Source organism: Centropristis striata, chromosome 21 (genome assembly GCF_030273125.1).
Source record: "Centropristis striata isolate RG_2023a ecotype Rhode Island chromosome 21, C.striata_1.0, whole genome shotgun sequence".
Classification (NCBI taxonomy): Eukaryota; Metazoa; Chordata; class Actinopteri; order Perciformes; family Serranidae; genus Centropristis; species Centropristis striata.
In genome coordinates this window covers 11,968,734-11,985,247 of record NC_081537.1, presented here as the reverse complement: position 1 = coordinate 11,985,247, position 16,514 = coordinate 11,968,734, and the positions used below count along the sequence as shown (strand labels likewise).

Below are 16,514 nucleotides of genomic sequence, written 5' to 3'. Positions count from 1 at the left end.
TAAATCATTTGTATTGACCTCAGCTTTTGGCTCAATTGTTATTTTGGACATCAGTAACAGTATTAGACCAACAGTTTGGAGTTTTTTCTGAGAACAATTCATCCATCTAGTTAGACCACTCAGTTGATTGCCACCTCTTCCACATAATGAGCTAAAGCAGTCGAGGATTGACTTGTATGTACAGTTCATTCTGAGGGCCTGACGTTCGGTCAATCCGACTTATTGATAGTTGGTATATTAGAGCCTTTGGGAGGGGAAGCAGCACAGCTGGATATCTCCACATAGCAAGAGCAAGGGGGGGTAGAAGGGGGACGGCCTCGAGGGACGGACGTGGTTCTGTCTGGACAAGCCCATAAATGTCACTGTCACTCAAGCGACTCATGTGTAAACACCAACAGAGATGGTAATGTGGGAGTAGTGGGGTAGTGGAGGGGTAAGGTGCAAAGAGATAGAACACTGCAGAGCTCCTTACATTGATCTCTGTGGCAGATTTCTTGCCCACAAAATGACCATTGGGCTTGTGGAACTGGTCACATTAATCTTGTTATTATTATATTTTGGATTGAGAACAATGCTGAAATCTATGGCTGCTTTCACAAAGGTTTTTATGAGGAAGATTGGTTTGTGGCTGTCTGTAAAATGCTCCCTGTGGAAACAGCCTGTTTTTCCATTAAAAACATATTCTGAAAATCCTTTGTTGTTTTCAGATTTAGGCATGGGGAAAAACAACCTCACAGTCCCCTGTGGGGGGGAATCAATTCGGCATAGCATCAAGATATTTTATGTTGGAATCATGTATTGATAAACGTACACAAATATTGAAAAAACAAATGGAACTTGTTGGTACTAAAATAATAAAATCAAATGCTTGGATGGTGCTGAGATGTTTATGCGTTAGACAACGGCACACCTCTTGGAATCAGGGTTGTACCTGTACAGTGGTCCACACATGTTTGCATTTAGTTAAGTTGTACTGTATGCACTGTAATACCAACAGTTCAGTTTGTCAGGTGCATGCAACATTTCTGACAGGTTTTTTTTTTGACAGTGTTGCACTGTCTGCTTAACAATCTCATTTTGCTTCAATAAAAATGACTGAAGAGATGAAAAGACTGAAAACTTTATCTGATTAGATAAAACGGTTGTTGTTTCCTTTGGGGACAAGATATGCAGTAAAAAAAAAGGTAATATGGCATCACAATACTCTAAAAAACTAAATTCCTTAAAATTGAAAAGACTTCACAGAAGGCTTAAGTATTGGTTTGTGATAATATCGTTTCATGGGGCCTCTCGTGATTTTCAAACAAAATAATTTGGTTGGAGCACTTTGCACAAATCTATGGCTGCTTTCACAAACACTTTAATGGAAAAGATTGGAAAAATACTCTATACTCCCTATGGAAACAGCCTGCTTTTCTATGAAAAACATATTCTGATAATCCATTCATTGTTTTCACATTAGTGCATGGAAAAAACAACCTCACAGTCCATGTGACATTTTAATTCCACTGATGAAATATAAAAGAGTCTTGTAAGTGTGACTGCTGGTTGGCCCGGCCTGCAGCAGGTCCTGCTTTCCTCCACCGCAGCACCATGTGTCCTGGCCAGCTAATTGCCCTTAGTTCAACTCCATTAAACCCTTTCAAACCAGACAGATCCTCAGAACCCAGGGGAAACTTCTTACAGAAAAACCTCTGGCTCCCAGCACACTGTCCTGTCCTCTCCTCTCGTCAACTCTCCTCCCTAAGGTGAGGAGGAGAATGACAGCGGGGAGGGATGCTACTGCCTTTCTTTGGGTGTCTTTGTGTGTGTCGGTCCTTGCCGCTGGGTGCACCCAGGCATGTAGCTCTATCTATTTGCAGATGTAGCATAGTTGCTTGTTATATTGTCCGACTACATTTGTGCCTTAGTTTGTGTGTGTGTCCTCAGCCCCGAGGGCAGCAGAAGTATGCATGTAGAAGTCCCGGTGCTTTATGTCAGGAGCCATTAGCCCTGCATTCATTGTCCTGGGCTGAAGTCAGCACTCCAGTATAACCCAGCGCCTGCTGAGTGAGGAGGAAACTCAGCCATCCAATGATAGCAATAAGCAAGACTAGAAAAACAGAATTATTGTTAAGACACATAAACAAGGGGAAATCAGTGCTTTGCCCTTTATTTTGCTTCCATCCCATAGCAATCTTCTTGACCTTAAACATCCTAAAACTATTCAGTACGCGCAGAGAATATTCCATTCAACAACCTGTGCCGTGTCCTCAGACTACAACACATCCCCCCCCCAGTTTATTCAAATGTGGGTGAATTAAGTGGCGGCCTCATGCTAGCATCCATGGCACATGTTCACACTGTGCTTAGCTCTCCAAAAGCCTGCCTATCTGAGGGCGGCAAGCAGCAGCAGCGACGACGACGACAACAACAACGGCAGCTAGTGTCAACACCTCATGTTTGATGACAGGTTCTTCCCCGTGGCCGTTTTCATATCTGTCAGGTCTCTTTCATCTCGAGCGAGAGAGCAAAGTCACGGTGTCAGCCACACGGAGACTTTGTCAAAGCAATTGATTTGGTTCTCCACGAAGAGCAGGGACTGCAAATTCATTAGGTTTCTGTCTGCGGCGGACAATGTAGGAGCTTTAAAGTGATCAGCCTCTGAAGGAATTTTTAATATCTCGCTTAATTATCTCATAATTATCTGTTGTAAGCACAACACCTATTAAATGGAACGCGTGATGAACAACCGTAATACTGGCCCTCAATTAAAAGGAAGCAGTGTGAGTGCATATTGACTGCCTACACACACACACCCATTATATGTGTACAGAACATGCCTGTAGCAGGGGATGAACCACTACACCCTGTGATCTCTGAACCTTACATAAAAGGATGCTTTGCGTGTACACACTGCACTTGCAGGAGAGTGTACAAACACACATATATAGACACACACACTCGCACACCTTTTGTCCTTGGCCCTGTGCTCAGTGGAGCTGCTCTAAAAGTGCCCACTTCAGCTCCTCAGTGCCTCGGTGTCGCAGACCTGGGCGAGTAGCCAATAGCTTACAATGGAGAGAGAGAGAGACGGAAAAAGTGAGAGAGAACCTTACCTCTAGAAAAACCCATCTTTTTGCAATGAGGCCCTCAATGCAGCCTGCCGCCCATAAAGTACCCGCTCCTAGTCTAAATTAATTTAAGTAAGAGCATCAATGACCCCCAGCCAATTTTTTTAATGCATCGCCGGGTGTAAGATAATCATAGAGCACTTCAGCGGACTATTACAAGGAGTGAGAGCTCTACAGTGCTCAGGGAAAACATCCAGTTACATCAGGGTGGGTGGAAAAATAGCGCCACAACTGAAGCATCAGCAAGAAAGTCTTCAGGGTTTAGAGAATAATCCTGGATCTAAGAGGGGTCAGTATGGCTTTAAGAAATGCAAATGTTGGAGTGGGTATACAAAAGCACTGATGGTTGTGTGGAGGCCAGGCCACCTATGACTCGCTACTTGGATTCACTCCATATACTGAACTCGGTTGCGAGATCAAGTGAACGGAGTCTCGCCAGCCTCTCCCTGCGTCTCTGTGAGACATTTGGCCTTTGTGCGACAGTCATTAGCACTGCCTTTCCGTCGCTGGCCTCGAGCCCGGGGCCTGACCGGGGAAACACGCTACCTTCCTCGGCCACCGGAGGCAGAATGTATCTGCTTTACACTTCCAACACAAAAACAGGCATCACCATGAAACTGCCTGTTTAAATTATGTTGACAGTCAATTCCCTTGATGATTAAACATGGCAATAAATCTATTAAGATTCACATTCAACATTTTTTTTTAAATGTCAGCTCTATTTTGTTATGTCATCATCACATGATACTGTATTCGATGTAGTACTTTGCAACACAGACGTGTCTTTTGTTCTTTGGAAAGAACACTAAAAGGACAAAAATAATAAGTCCTTCACAGCAATTCCAGCACTTAACTGGCTGTCTGATGAATTGATCCCGACATTGAACTGAGTTTAAACAAAAATTGAGTTAGTCAGCACTTCACAGATATTATACAACACATGGCCTATCAGTCAGTTAGTGACAAACAGACTCTCCATGGCAGTTCATCTTGTGACTGGCTGTACTTTCAACATTTTGCAAAACAAAGCGGTTTCCCAGAGCTTTAATCCCAACTGACTGTTAATTTATCATTAAATTACACTTCCACACTTCTTATCTTGCATATGCACATGCTATGTGTAACTTGACAGCAACACACCAAGTGTTCTTTCTACAGTGCCAAGATACAGTAAGTACACCGCTTGGATTTCCCTGTATTTCTGCGTAATTTAGTCATTAAATGTAGTCTGATATTCATCAAAGTGATCATAATAGATAAGCCTAAAATAGTAAGATAAAAACAATTCATGTTTTGGTGTATTTATTGAAGTATTTGCTTGAACATTCAAAGTAAGGTGTGAAAAAGAAAGTCAACCCTTGGCTTAACTTAAAATTTATTTTAGAGCAGTGACATTAAACAATTGATTCCTTCAGCACCACATTGGCTACAAGGAATTTTAAACCATTTTCCCTTACAAAACTGTTCATTTATATTGACACCAGGAAGGTCACAGAATCTCAATTAATTTGAGACAAGGATTGACTAGAACCATTGTGTAGTCCACGTTTCACTGTGTTCACAGGCATTTTTATAGTACATCACCCAAAGTTATTCTATTATGCATCAGATGACTGACAGCTACCCTGAAACAAACTTGTAAAAATGATTTTTATATGTTTGAGTGCATTGTTTTCTCAGTGAGTTACGGCTTTTCAGGCCAGGGAGCAGCAAAACAACTACAGATCACGGGCCATTCCCCCTGCTCAAGGATGATGTTATGGCAGGCTATTGTTTTTGCTTTATGACTCCAAACAAAGTGAGGTGTTACTGCAACATGATATAGTCTTTATTCAAGTTTACACAGAACATTTTCCCAGTTACTTAATAGAATATTCAGGTTGCCAACTTCAGATCTTATCAATTTCCTAAAGAAGAAACAGGCTTTCCTTCCATGAGCACCTTGTCATACTATCTTTTTCTTTTTTTCTGAGACAAAATTGGAGACTTTAGCACATTTGAGATATTGACACAGGTCAAGGGTTCTCTCACTGCTTAGACTTCTGCAGAGAAATAATGTTTTCTAACAGATTTCAGAACTATGTCCAATAGTACAGCAGATTACTACAACCATTTGGAAAACTAAAAGATAAAAAACCTATGGTAATTACTCTAACTTTAATTGCAATGATTGATTATTCATCATTTCAAGCAAAAACATTAACCATGGCAAGTTTTAGATCATTAGCAATTGAATATCTGGGCTGCAGATTAAAGCAATTTAAAGACCCTCACGTGGGGTTAATTATGCCTAATAAATTATCAATAGAGTAATCAATACACATACTGCCTTGCCTCCATGCTAACACTACAAATCAGATTTTCATCCCTGTTAGCTTCAGTGTTACCTGAACAATGTTCTGTGATGCACTTAAATTATATTATATATTGCATTATGGTTGGATGTTTACAGGGTATTAATGGAGCAGTATAATTGGAATGGAATTTAGGATTTAGGATCCATTGGCAGAAGTATATAATATTTATAATTATTTATGTTTTCATTAGTGTATCATCATCTGACACTAAGAATTGTTGTATTTTTGTTAGCTTAGAGTGATCTCTTTATACCTACAGGGAGCGGATCATCTTCCACATCTGCCATGTTCCTACAGTAGCCCAGAATGGACAAACCAAAAAATAGCCCTTCTCAAATTCTGTCAGACTCGAGTGAGAGGCGTGTTTCTTACGATACGGTCCACTCCCTTTGTTGGTTGCACAAATATAGCACTTATTTTCCATTTTGCTGGCTCCGCCAGTTCACATTGATCCCGCCTCGAACAGTCTCGACCATATTTAACGCCTCTGTTACTACCTCCGAAGGCGGTACAGAGCCGGGATCACTTGTTTCCCCTATCACACCTCTGGTGCATTCAGATTGAAGGCGAAACGCCACAGAGGTGTAAATATCGAGGCTTGAAACATCGGTCTAAAAGGGGCTCTAGAAGGTAAAGTTTTCAAGTTAACTGATGTAGGTTCTCCGACACGCGTGAAAAGGGAGGGATTTTCATTTGGTTGCAGCCTTGCCACTAGATGCCACTAAATCCTAAAACATTGCATCTTTAAGGTGCAATGTTTATTTATACTGTATCTTCATCAGGTATGATTGTTTTTCTGTCTGATCTCATATTAAACATGCAGCACTTGATCTGTCAATGTATTTCATTTGTTATTTGAACTTCTTGATAACATGATTTGCAGCATATTTTATTTGTGATTACTAATCGGGTGTGTGAGGGTGTATTACTCAAAGTAGGCTGGCTGTGTTGAGCCCACTTTGCGATGCAGGCTCCATATGTAACCCCCCACGCACAAACACGTTCAAATAAAGTGAGTCACCCTTGTGATAAATATTTACAGGCGCAGTTTTGAGAGAACGCAGTTGTAGATACAGCAGCTTATAAAGTGTTTATGTTAGAAAAATGTCACGGTTATTGTGCACTTGATATTGAACCTGTTTAACAGCTGCAGCCAGAGAAGTGACAGGGATGTAGGGAGTGATTTTCATAAGAACCAGCTGCAAGGACATTACCCAGGATTTTCAGAGTGCTGGCATTACTGCTTGTGCTTTTTATGCTTTTTACTTCATCCGCGCGAACATCAATAGCAGACAGAATGATGATGCCAACTGAGTGGTAATTCTTGTTTAACAGAGCACAGCTTGTTATTAAAAAATGAGACTTATCAGAGGCCAATATGCTGTTGGATCAGACCAGCTGTAAAAACAGGATAATGAATGTTGAAACATTCTGCTGCATCTGAACACACCCAGTGACAGGGATTAGATCAGCACTTTCACACATTCTTTACCACACTTGAGGAAACCAACTGAGACTTTATTTCACCCCTTTAGTAATGAATGCAGTCTGTCTGCAGCAGTTTTACTGGCAAAAAGTTCTGTTTATCCCTTCATTGTGGGAGTTTTTTTCTTGCTTGTGAGCAACATTTTCATTTAAAAGTGATTTTCCCCGAGCAAACATTCCTCCCTGTCTGTCAGAGGAGCTGATGAGTCAGGGTCAAAGACTTGAGGATTAACTACAACAGCCTTAGTTCTACCTGCCAGGTAATATGTCGTGGCATGAATATGACTCATTACTCAGTCCTGACATTAATTTGCTACAACAAACATGATGGAGTGGAATCAATGAATGCAACTTATCCGAGCCGAGACTTAAATGGCAGATAGAGAGTACCTACTGATGTGACACAAGGGATTGGTGACAGTCAAGTCTTAGTCACAAGGGGACAGAACAATAAGATAATTGGGGAAGTTTTGATGCAGTGACACTTTTTAATGAGACTTTTTGAGCCAGAACAGATTCATAAAATGTTGACGGCAAGACTCCTTCCAGAGCAAATTAGACAAAACATCTTTAGAAGAAGTGCCCTGAGGTTGAGACATTCGTCCAATAAGCGTCTCTGAGCCTATACAATATGAAAATGGAACATCACAGGCTGGGTGTGATGCTGCAGAAACAAGAGAGTTGTTGTGAGTTGTATGCGTCATACATGAGAATAACCCAGTCTGGTTATGCTTCTTATGACATACAGTTGTTGTTTTTATGCAAGCCTGACCCAGATGATCACACACCATATGATCTATGCCTCATAACCCAGATCCATTTTCAAAATAAGATGGGAACAAACATTCATTCATTCATTTCTCCTAGAAAAGATACTGAAGATACTAAGAATGCAAATACAGGTCAAAAGAGGGCCAAAGAAATGGAAAGAATAACAGAGGCTTCTGACCTCTAGCTGTGCCCTCAGTGAATATTTCACGACCACTGCTCATTTTTGACGAGTGAATCTGTCAGCGGCGGAGACAGCTTCAGACATTTGAATCTTTAAACAGAGGAAACTGTCCGACTGGGTTTCAGCAGACATCAGTAGCCCAGAGCAAAGTGAGAGCAAGCAGGAAGCTGGCAGGAAACTCCAGAGTCAGGGAGGAAGAAGGGGAAGAAATAGCAGGGGCGCTGTGCTGTCGCTGCCGCTGTGCTTATCTGAAGTTCCTGCGGGCACCAGAACCCCCAGAGGGCAGGAGCATGGCTGACACAGCCCGCTTTAGTCAGAGGGGAACTTTTCAGACAGGCAGCAAAGAGGGAAGTTTTACTTCCTGTTTCCAAGAAACAAATTTAACCATTGAAGTCCAAATGCTTTGCCTTGAGGTTTCTCTCGCTAACTGGCTTCTATCCGACATCCCTAAACACTGACATGAATAACCAGCTGGTTGTATGGTATTCCTCCAGAGGTGCAATTTGCCAAGACGTTTCTTTCTATGTGTGAGACTGCCAGGTTACCATGTGTGGTCTTATCTAGGGCCCAATGGAATTAGGTTACTGAGCATATGCTACAGATTTCCATGGCAACAAGAGTGCGGGGATCTGGATTCATGTCAGTTTCAGTGCCAATAGGGTAGTTTTTTTCCCCTTGCTGTATCAATGCTCTGTTTTTCCAGAGAAAGCCACACTGTGAGACAAAGCCTGTGTGCCAGATCTATTCTGGTGGCTCGGGGATTGTCCTGACGCTGCCCTGTCTTCATCAGGCAGGCAATAGCCAGGGAGGACGAGCTGAAATAATTCAGACAAAAACACGGGCAGTGACCACGCTGGTAGAATCCAAGTGGACCAGTTTTAATCCAATTAAAGGGAGGAGAGCCAGTGGAATGGAGCAGCGATAAACGGCATCATCCATCATGCTGGGACAGTGGAGACACTGGGATCGACTCTGGAGAGAGCAGACACTAACTTTAAGAGCTCCATAGGCCATGTACATCAGAAGCCCACAGCACCACGGGGCTGAGATAATGAAGCACAGTCACATTGTTGACCTAAACAATAATAGCATTGGGATAAAAACTAGGGGTTGCAGAATTCTAGGACTGTTCAAAGTGTAACCTCTCCATGGCTTTCATTTAATGAAAAACAACAGGAATAAAATGGAAATATAGGGGTTATCTGCTCAGGCTGTAGTTCAATGTCATATGCAGACATAATCCATTAATTTGTGTGCAGACTTGGGGGTTAAAGTGAAAAGCTCATTTTTGAAATATTTCTTACAATAAAAAAATAGATTCATCATAACTCCTCAATTAGCATGCTCAATCAAGCTAAATCCCACATGGTAACAGCTAGCAAGCAAAACAAGCAGAAGGTGTAGAGTTATAAACGATCTACTTTGCTTTAGGCCATTATCTGCTGGTTAACTGAAATATCAAAAAATATAAAATGCAGTCACTCTAGTGATATAATCAACATGTTCATTTAAAGCATGGTGCCCTTTCGCTTAGACAGTGCAGTGATGTTGGCAGTAGTGTGGGCTGTACATGTGATGGGAGAGTGCTCTATTCACTCAGAGGGTTAATTCCTATTTAATGGGATGGTGGTCAATTATCTGTACATGTGAAGGACAAGTGTGCTGCTCATACAGTGCATGGCTATAATTCAATAGAATGGGCACACTTTTAACCAAAACACGCCTTAAGACTTTGTACTGCTTTTTAGGTGTATTTCCCCTTTAAATAAGTTGTTAGACCTCAAAGACCTGCGGGAACACCGGCACTCCCCGACCACATTTTATCTTTCAGAGGCTGACATGACGACTTGGAAAAGGCCTAGGGAATCCATGATACAACCATGCCATCATATCTTGTCTGGAGTGTGGCTTATAAATTAGGCAAAATTTTGTCAAGGGAAAAAGTAGCATACCTATATTCACAGGAGTCCCTTGACCTTTGACCTTAAAGTATTGAAAATGGGTTCCATGGGAACCCACAAGTCACCTCTTTAAAGCCATGCTCAATTTATGCTAATCCCATGCAGTTTGAGACAAAAAAACATCCAGTTTTTTTTTCATTTTGATTCTGAAATGCTATATTTGAATTTTTCTGAATAAATGCATTGAATAAATTGGGTATGATTAGAAAACTGATACTATTGTGGATTCAATGACCCAAATTTTATCCATGTGTGTTGTTAGTCCCCATAGACATTTCAATGGAGTGACAATTCTTAAACTTTGACCTCACTGTACAAAATAGTATATAAAACAACAGACTCTTTTAAGAAAGGCCTAAAAACCTTTCCCTTTAAAAAAAAAAAAAAAAAGCCTTTTCTTAAAATGTATCGTTGTGCTTTTGCTTTTAAACCTAATCTTGTTGTACTCTGCAGCACCTTGGGGTTGCTTTTAACAATGAAAAGTGCTTTAAAAATATTATTATTGTTATTATTATTATAAAATACCTGTTGTGACCTATATGATAATCACAGCCTCATGAAACTTTCCAACCACAAACTAGAGCCACACAGCATTCAGTATGTATGGCTTGGTTTCCAGAGTTTCCAGAACAAAAGTACATGAAAGCACGTAGTCCTTTCGCTCAGGGCACTGGTGCTGGCAATAGTGTGGGCTGCACATGTGATGGGAGCACGCAGTGTGCATGCAGAGGGTTAATTCCAATTTAATGGGATGCTGATTAATTATCTGTACATGTGATGGAAGAGCCTGATGCGGATGTCGTGCATGGTAATAATTTAATTAAATGGGCTACTTTTAAGCAAACATGCCACAAGATCCTGTGCTGTTATTACGTGTATTTCTTCCCCAAATACATTGATGAAAAGCGGGATTTTATAATGACATTGAGCAGAAATTTTCAAACCCATTCAAATTCTCCACTAAATTGTGTTGCTGCCCACTTGAAAATGTAAAAAGAAAAGATTTAGATTCCAAAGTTCTTAAACATCTTTGTCTGCTGAGTGGGCTGTTATCGTGAGTGAGACTTTACAGTTGAGGTACTGATTCAGTGCACACAAACACTTCCCAAAGTCAATGGGTCGCTGCTGGATGAAAACAAATTGAAATTAACCAAGGACAAGACCGGTCGTGCAGTCTCCGAGCTTAGGAAAACAGGGAACGAAAACGTTTTATAAGACAATATATTAGAGAATGAACTGTATGAGAGTGGCTGAAGTTAAGCTGGGCTCATGGTGTTCTGTTGTTTCTATATTTCATGCTCTGTCACAGCTCAGCAAAGCTTGCCTAACATTGTTAGGCTCACACAGCAGTGTGTATATGTGCATAAGACTGCGAGAGAGAAGGAGTGGGGGTAGATAAGAGGGCATGTTCAAAGTGCTCCTGCACAGTGTTTCTAAAGCATCTATTGTCAGAGTATGCGTGTGTGTCCCTCTCTGCCTCCCAGCAGTAGACTGAGACAGTGTGTACTATATAGCTCTGCATGTCTGCCTGTATTTATGTGCTCACCTGACTGAGGGTGGAGTCTGATTGGTGATGGAGTCAGAGGCTTGTTGCTAGAGAGATGCAGTGGAATAGTTTGCTGTATGAAACAAAACTACACTGACAGTATGAGCTACACTTGAGTTTCATTTCTGCATAGCGCTACGGTTGAAGGAATCGTGTTAAAGCATGGGCGAAAAGCAGCCCTGTCTATATTTTACAACTTTTAAAGTAAGCAATAGAGGACATGACTCCCTCACTGTTAAATGTAGAGCAACTGCAAGGAAAGCATTGACAGCGGTGGACAGGAATCAAGAATGATGAAAGCCCAACTGGAGACTGATGCTGAATAAATAATGACATCCATTGTGGGGAAATGTGATCGGCCTCTCTGAAAATCAATAACTAACAACCAGACCATGATGCCCTGAGTGACTCAGCAACAACTTCAATACACTACAGGCGGTCGATAGCAACTGCCTGCTCTCGTTCCGGGAGACGTGACCCAAAAAAGCTAAAGGAAAGCTGGAAACGCTTCTAAACAAGTTTCTGTGAGGGTGGTTGAGGAGATCATCCTTTGGAAGAAAGTCAGTCAAAACTGCTGGATGAGCTGCACATTCAAACTGAGCTTCTTACACACTGCTGATATGCCTTTCACTGTGTTGACAGTGACTCAGAAAGCAATGACTGGAACAATGGATTATTGCAGCACAGTCGTTCTTGTAGATACAGTAACTGAATAAATCTTTCTCCATGCAGTCAATACTGACAAAACAGTGTGTATGAATAGCACGTCTCTTCCACAAATAGTTCTCTCTCTGCTAGACTCGCTCAATTACACAGCTGCTGCTAGCTCAATAAAAAAGTTTGCTCTTAGAGAAACTCTTCATAGGTTAAAGTCTGAAAAGGAGGCTCTATTCACAGCAAACAACAAACAACAGATGTGAGCGGAACAATGCCACAGGCCAGCCACACTCACCGAGAGAATGTATCTGCTGTTTTTAATCATTTTCAAATTTAATCAAACTGAATCAAAGCTGCTCTTGAAGCCTGATAAAAAGCATGACAGCAAAAATCATCTTCTAATTACCCCTTGGGCTGGTTTTCATTGGGCTCACAGAGGTCAGGTCAATTTATTTGTCCTGGCAATCCACTCTGCACATACTGTACAGCTGTGCTAGGAAGAACCAATGGGCCGGGATTTTGGGTTTACAAATCCGGCTTAGCCAGATTTTGGGTGCATCATGAAAAAACTATCAAAATGCAGGCTTTGATTAGATAAGCTTTGATGAAACAGGGATTTGATCCATTGCTGCGAGGTTATTGAATCCTCAGTAAGTGTTTCTGAAAGCCTGTGAAAGATAAAGTAGTACCTTTCTCAAATAAACAACTGAAAGAGCTGAAGGTCAGTTTACAACTGTGTGCCCATCACCCAAATACTGAAGCCAAGAGAGCATAAAAATGATGCCAGTTTGTACGCTTACACTCGCAGCTTTAAATGGCAGCATTCCCATGTAACACAACACCACCGTCTCATTGCTCCTGCGACTTCCCCAACAACTGGCCGAGCCAGGCCCAGCCGTGCCCCGAGTGCACTCGACTGAGAAATGTGTTGGCGCCCGGGTTGGGTGCTCTTACCTGCGCTCTCGATGAGGCAGCGGGTGCTGCTGCTGACGTGTGATGAAGGTGGTGCCCCACACGGGGCTGCTGTGGCTGTTCCTGAGCCAGCCCACAGGGGGTGATGATGGGTACGGGGTACTGCGGAAGCCATGGTCCGACTCGGTCTCTGCAGTGAGAGATGAGGCTGAGCTCCCCATCACCACGTCTCTGGATGCACTCTGATAGGACAATTTGCTTGTTTTGCTTTTCCCTAGAGCACACAACTCGACAAGGGATCCACACTTGTAGTCAGTGAGACAAACTGAGATACACTGAGACTAACAGGGTTGTTTGGACCACAACAAAATGTGTTTGGTGTTAACTTCCTGGTGGCGACTTATGTTGAATTACCTCCTGTTAAAGACCCCTGAGGGCGCCACAGTAAAAACAAATAAAAACCACAGCGACAGGGAATCCAAGATAAGAGTCCTCAAAAAATAAGTGCAACTTGCAGGTGGCCAAGTATGCAGGGTGGATATCCCACAGTGTACGGGGTGAAGAAGTTCTCAATTGAAATAGTAATTTGATGCGTGCAGCGCTGATTCCCATTCAGCAGTTGGTCTCCGAGAGAAAAAAAATGCAATTTCCTCACAGCAAAGGCTCGTAATTCTCCCTCTTGTAGACGTTAAGCTTGTAACACTCTGCACCATGTCTTCCATAGTGCCACTCATAATTCCTCCTGCGTTCCTTCTGACACATCTCCCCAGTCTGTGCAGTCTCATGCCGGGTGCCTCCCTCTTTTTGAACATGCTCACAAAAATCAATCATTTTGGGAAAAACAGGAAGAGAAGTAAATGTTTTTTTTTTTTTTTTTTACATCTTTCAGCATCTCAGCAGCCAAGCTGTGCCCCTCTGGAAAATTCAAGACAAAAACATCCAGGACAGCACAAAAGCATCATGGTCAGTAAAGATGTTGATCGATGGCGACATGGAATAAAAGTCATATCCACAACATATATCCACAAGAGTTATTTACAATGTGTGCACTGGAGGAAATCAATGCATTGCATTTGCTGGGAAGGGTGTTGGCAAAACTACAAGTATGCTAATATCCAAGTCTCATCTTTCAGACATCCACTCTGACTAACAGCTGCTGTGGAAGTTTACCAGTAAAACAACCCCAGCTGCATTTTCTCCCACTGCTTTCGTGTTTGAAATCCTTGGGGAAGGGCTTTCCCACCACTTCTCAGATTTTTGTTATTCCACATGGAGAGAAAAAAAAGACACTCACATGAAGTTCAGAATTGAACCCGGAAACCGGGGGACTGCTCGTTGCCACAGCATGAAAAATGTTTACAGCTCAGCTTCAAGTTCGGTGTCATATCCGACAAAAAATACCAGAGAGGGATGTTCCGTTTCAGGCTGCGGTGCTCTGCCAGCGCGAGGATGGGAGATGATCCTAGTTTCCGCTGTCTGAGAGAGACAGCTTAATTTCTGTCTGATCCCACCGCCGAGGCCGGGCCGTCTAGTTCATCAACTTGAGCGGAGATTCATACCGACTTGCCAGCCTGTCATAGCAAGCCCCTGTACAGGCGAAACAAGTATCATCCCATTTGCATACATTCTGACGGGTATCGATAGCTTGTGAAAACCCTGAGGCAAAAGTCGAAGGAGGGCGATATCCCGTGGTTTGTTTTTGCTTTATTTTACATCACTGAGCCGACGCAGAGATCACATGGGCTTAAATCTATACTTCCCACACTCCGTGAATGTTACATGATAATTAGTCACTCCTATGAGCTTTCAATTTAGCCCTTTAACTGCACTGCGAAGCGCTACTTGTGTATAAAAAAGGTGGTGTGTCCGTTTCCACACAGAGGCCAGGAGAGTATCGTGCAAGCAGCGACATGCAGGCGTAAGAAACGTCAAAATACCCGAGGAGGACTCATCCAGGAAGCAGCACTCAAACACAAATTTCACCATCTTCCACCGGGTCCATCTCACATTTCCATGGCTGTAGATGCTCAGCCTTGTTTGTCTTATATATTAGGACACATCCTCGCTCCAGTCCCGCTGTCGCCTGCTCATAGTGTAAAGCTGCTCCATCCCAGAACGCCCGTATTTAATGGCTCCATTTATATGTTCTTACTCTCCCGTTATGTCGCTTATTATTATTTTTTCTTCCTCCATGGGCTTTAATTCTCCCTCACTGGTAGCGTGAGCGCAGTGGACGAGGATGCAATCTCCTCCTATAACAGCGGATTACTGGAGTGTCAGCAGGGCGCAGGCGCACTAGCCCTGGCGAGCAGGGAAAAGCTGGGGAGGCTGCGTTCAAGAGATTTAAATAAACCTCAATCAAGATCTCACTCATTAATGTGAATAGGATCGCAGTGTAATGACTACTGATGGATGGCAGAAGCAACCTGGGCAGGATGAGGCGTGATTATTCTGGATACTGTTTAGACATCATTAAGTCTAATATCATATCTTTTCTTGTTTCTGCTGGTTTTCCTTAAGAGAAAACTTCATGATCAGTGCCAGAGGAGGATGTAAAGGGTTAAGTAGAAGACAGTGGTGACTGCAACACTCATCATTGCTCAACTGTCCCTGCACATTACTGAGATAAGCCTTCAAACTTTCCCTCTCCTCTCTTCCACTTCAGATCACTTTGCTGACCTCTTTTCTGATCTCTCATTCTCTTTTTATCTTTGAAACTCACAGAGTTCACCAGCAAACCAATGCATAAAACACACAATACTGACATGAAAATACACAAAATACCACATATGTTTCTGTGGGTTAATCATTAGCCGGAAATGGCCAATGCAGGTCAAGCAGGCCTGCTGCGTGGCAAGTCATTTGTCTTGAATCCTGCCTAGTTTCACAGTAAGGGTGTGTTTCTTAATGCACAGCTTCAAACATGACCCCTGTTTCTCTTCCCTTGTTAAATGTGCTGACAGTGAAACTGGTTTGTCTGGTAAACTTGACTTCCTCGTAATTTCAGTACAAGCCGAGATAAGGAACATAGTTGGGATTCCACAGTACATGGTGATTATTTCACTTCTTCACAACATTAAATTAGATGTTACTGTGCTAAAAACAATGGAAATTATGTTTCATGACATCACTCTACCGAAAAGTTTTATGTTTCAAAATGTGTCACCTGTTTGTGAGTAAACTTGGCATCCACCATAACTTGAATTTCAAGCAGTTCAAAAGCCATGCACTTTTCAAACCTTGAAAACATAAGAATTCAAGTGCTTTCCAGGATTTCCAGAACCCAGGCCAGCAGTGACACTGACTTAAGTTGAACCCCGGGTCCAGAGTGCATGGCTGGAGCTGTCAAGAATACCTTCTTCACACAGAACTGAAACTGAAAGCTTACTTTCAGTGGTTATGAAATTTAACTGAATGACCGAAAGCAAATGCAGGTTGTGCAATCCAAAATTTAGGCGGTTTCAATTTAGCCTAAGGGTGCCAAGGAGTGGCACACTAACAAATACAAACGAAACAAATTACAACAGAAAT

General features: G+C 42.2%; 1 protein-coding gene across 2 annotated transcripts in view; it reads right to left on the bottom strand.

Moving 5' to 3' along the window:
* Nucleotides 1-16,514, bottom strand: part of capn15 (calpain 15) — a 53,986-nt gene that overhangs the window by 36,286 nt on the left and 1,186 nt on the right. Inside the window, exon 1 of one of the 2 annotated variants that reach the window (XM_059324608.1) lies at nucleotides 13,026-15,091. The exons of the other annotated variant lie outside the window; for it this stretch is intronic. Within the exon in view, the coding sequence (XP_059180591.1) occupies nucleotides 13,026-13,204 (179 nt within the window). The 5' untranslated portion in view covers nucleotides 13,205-15,091. Of the gene's footprint in view, nucleotides 1-13,025; nucleotides 15,092-16,514 lie in introns of those variants that run through there. 2 annotated transcript variants of the gene reach the window in all.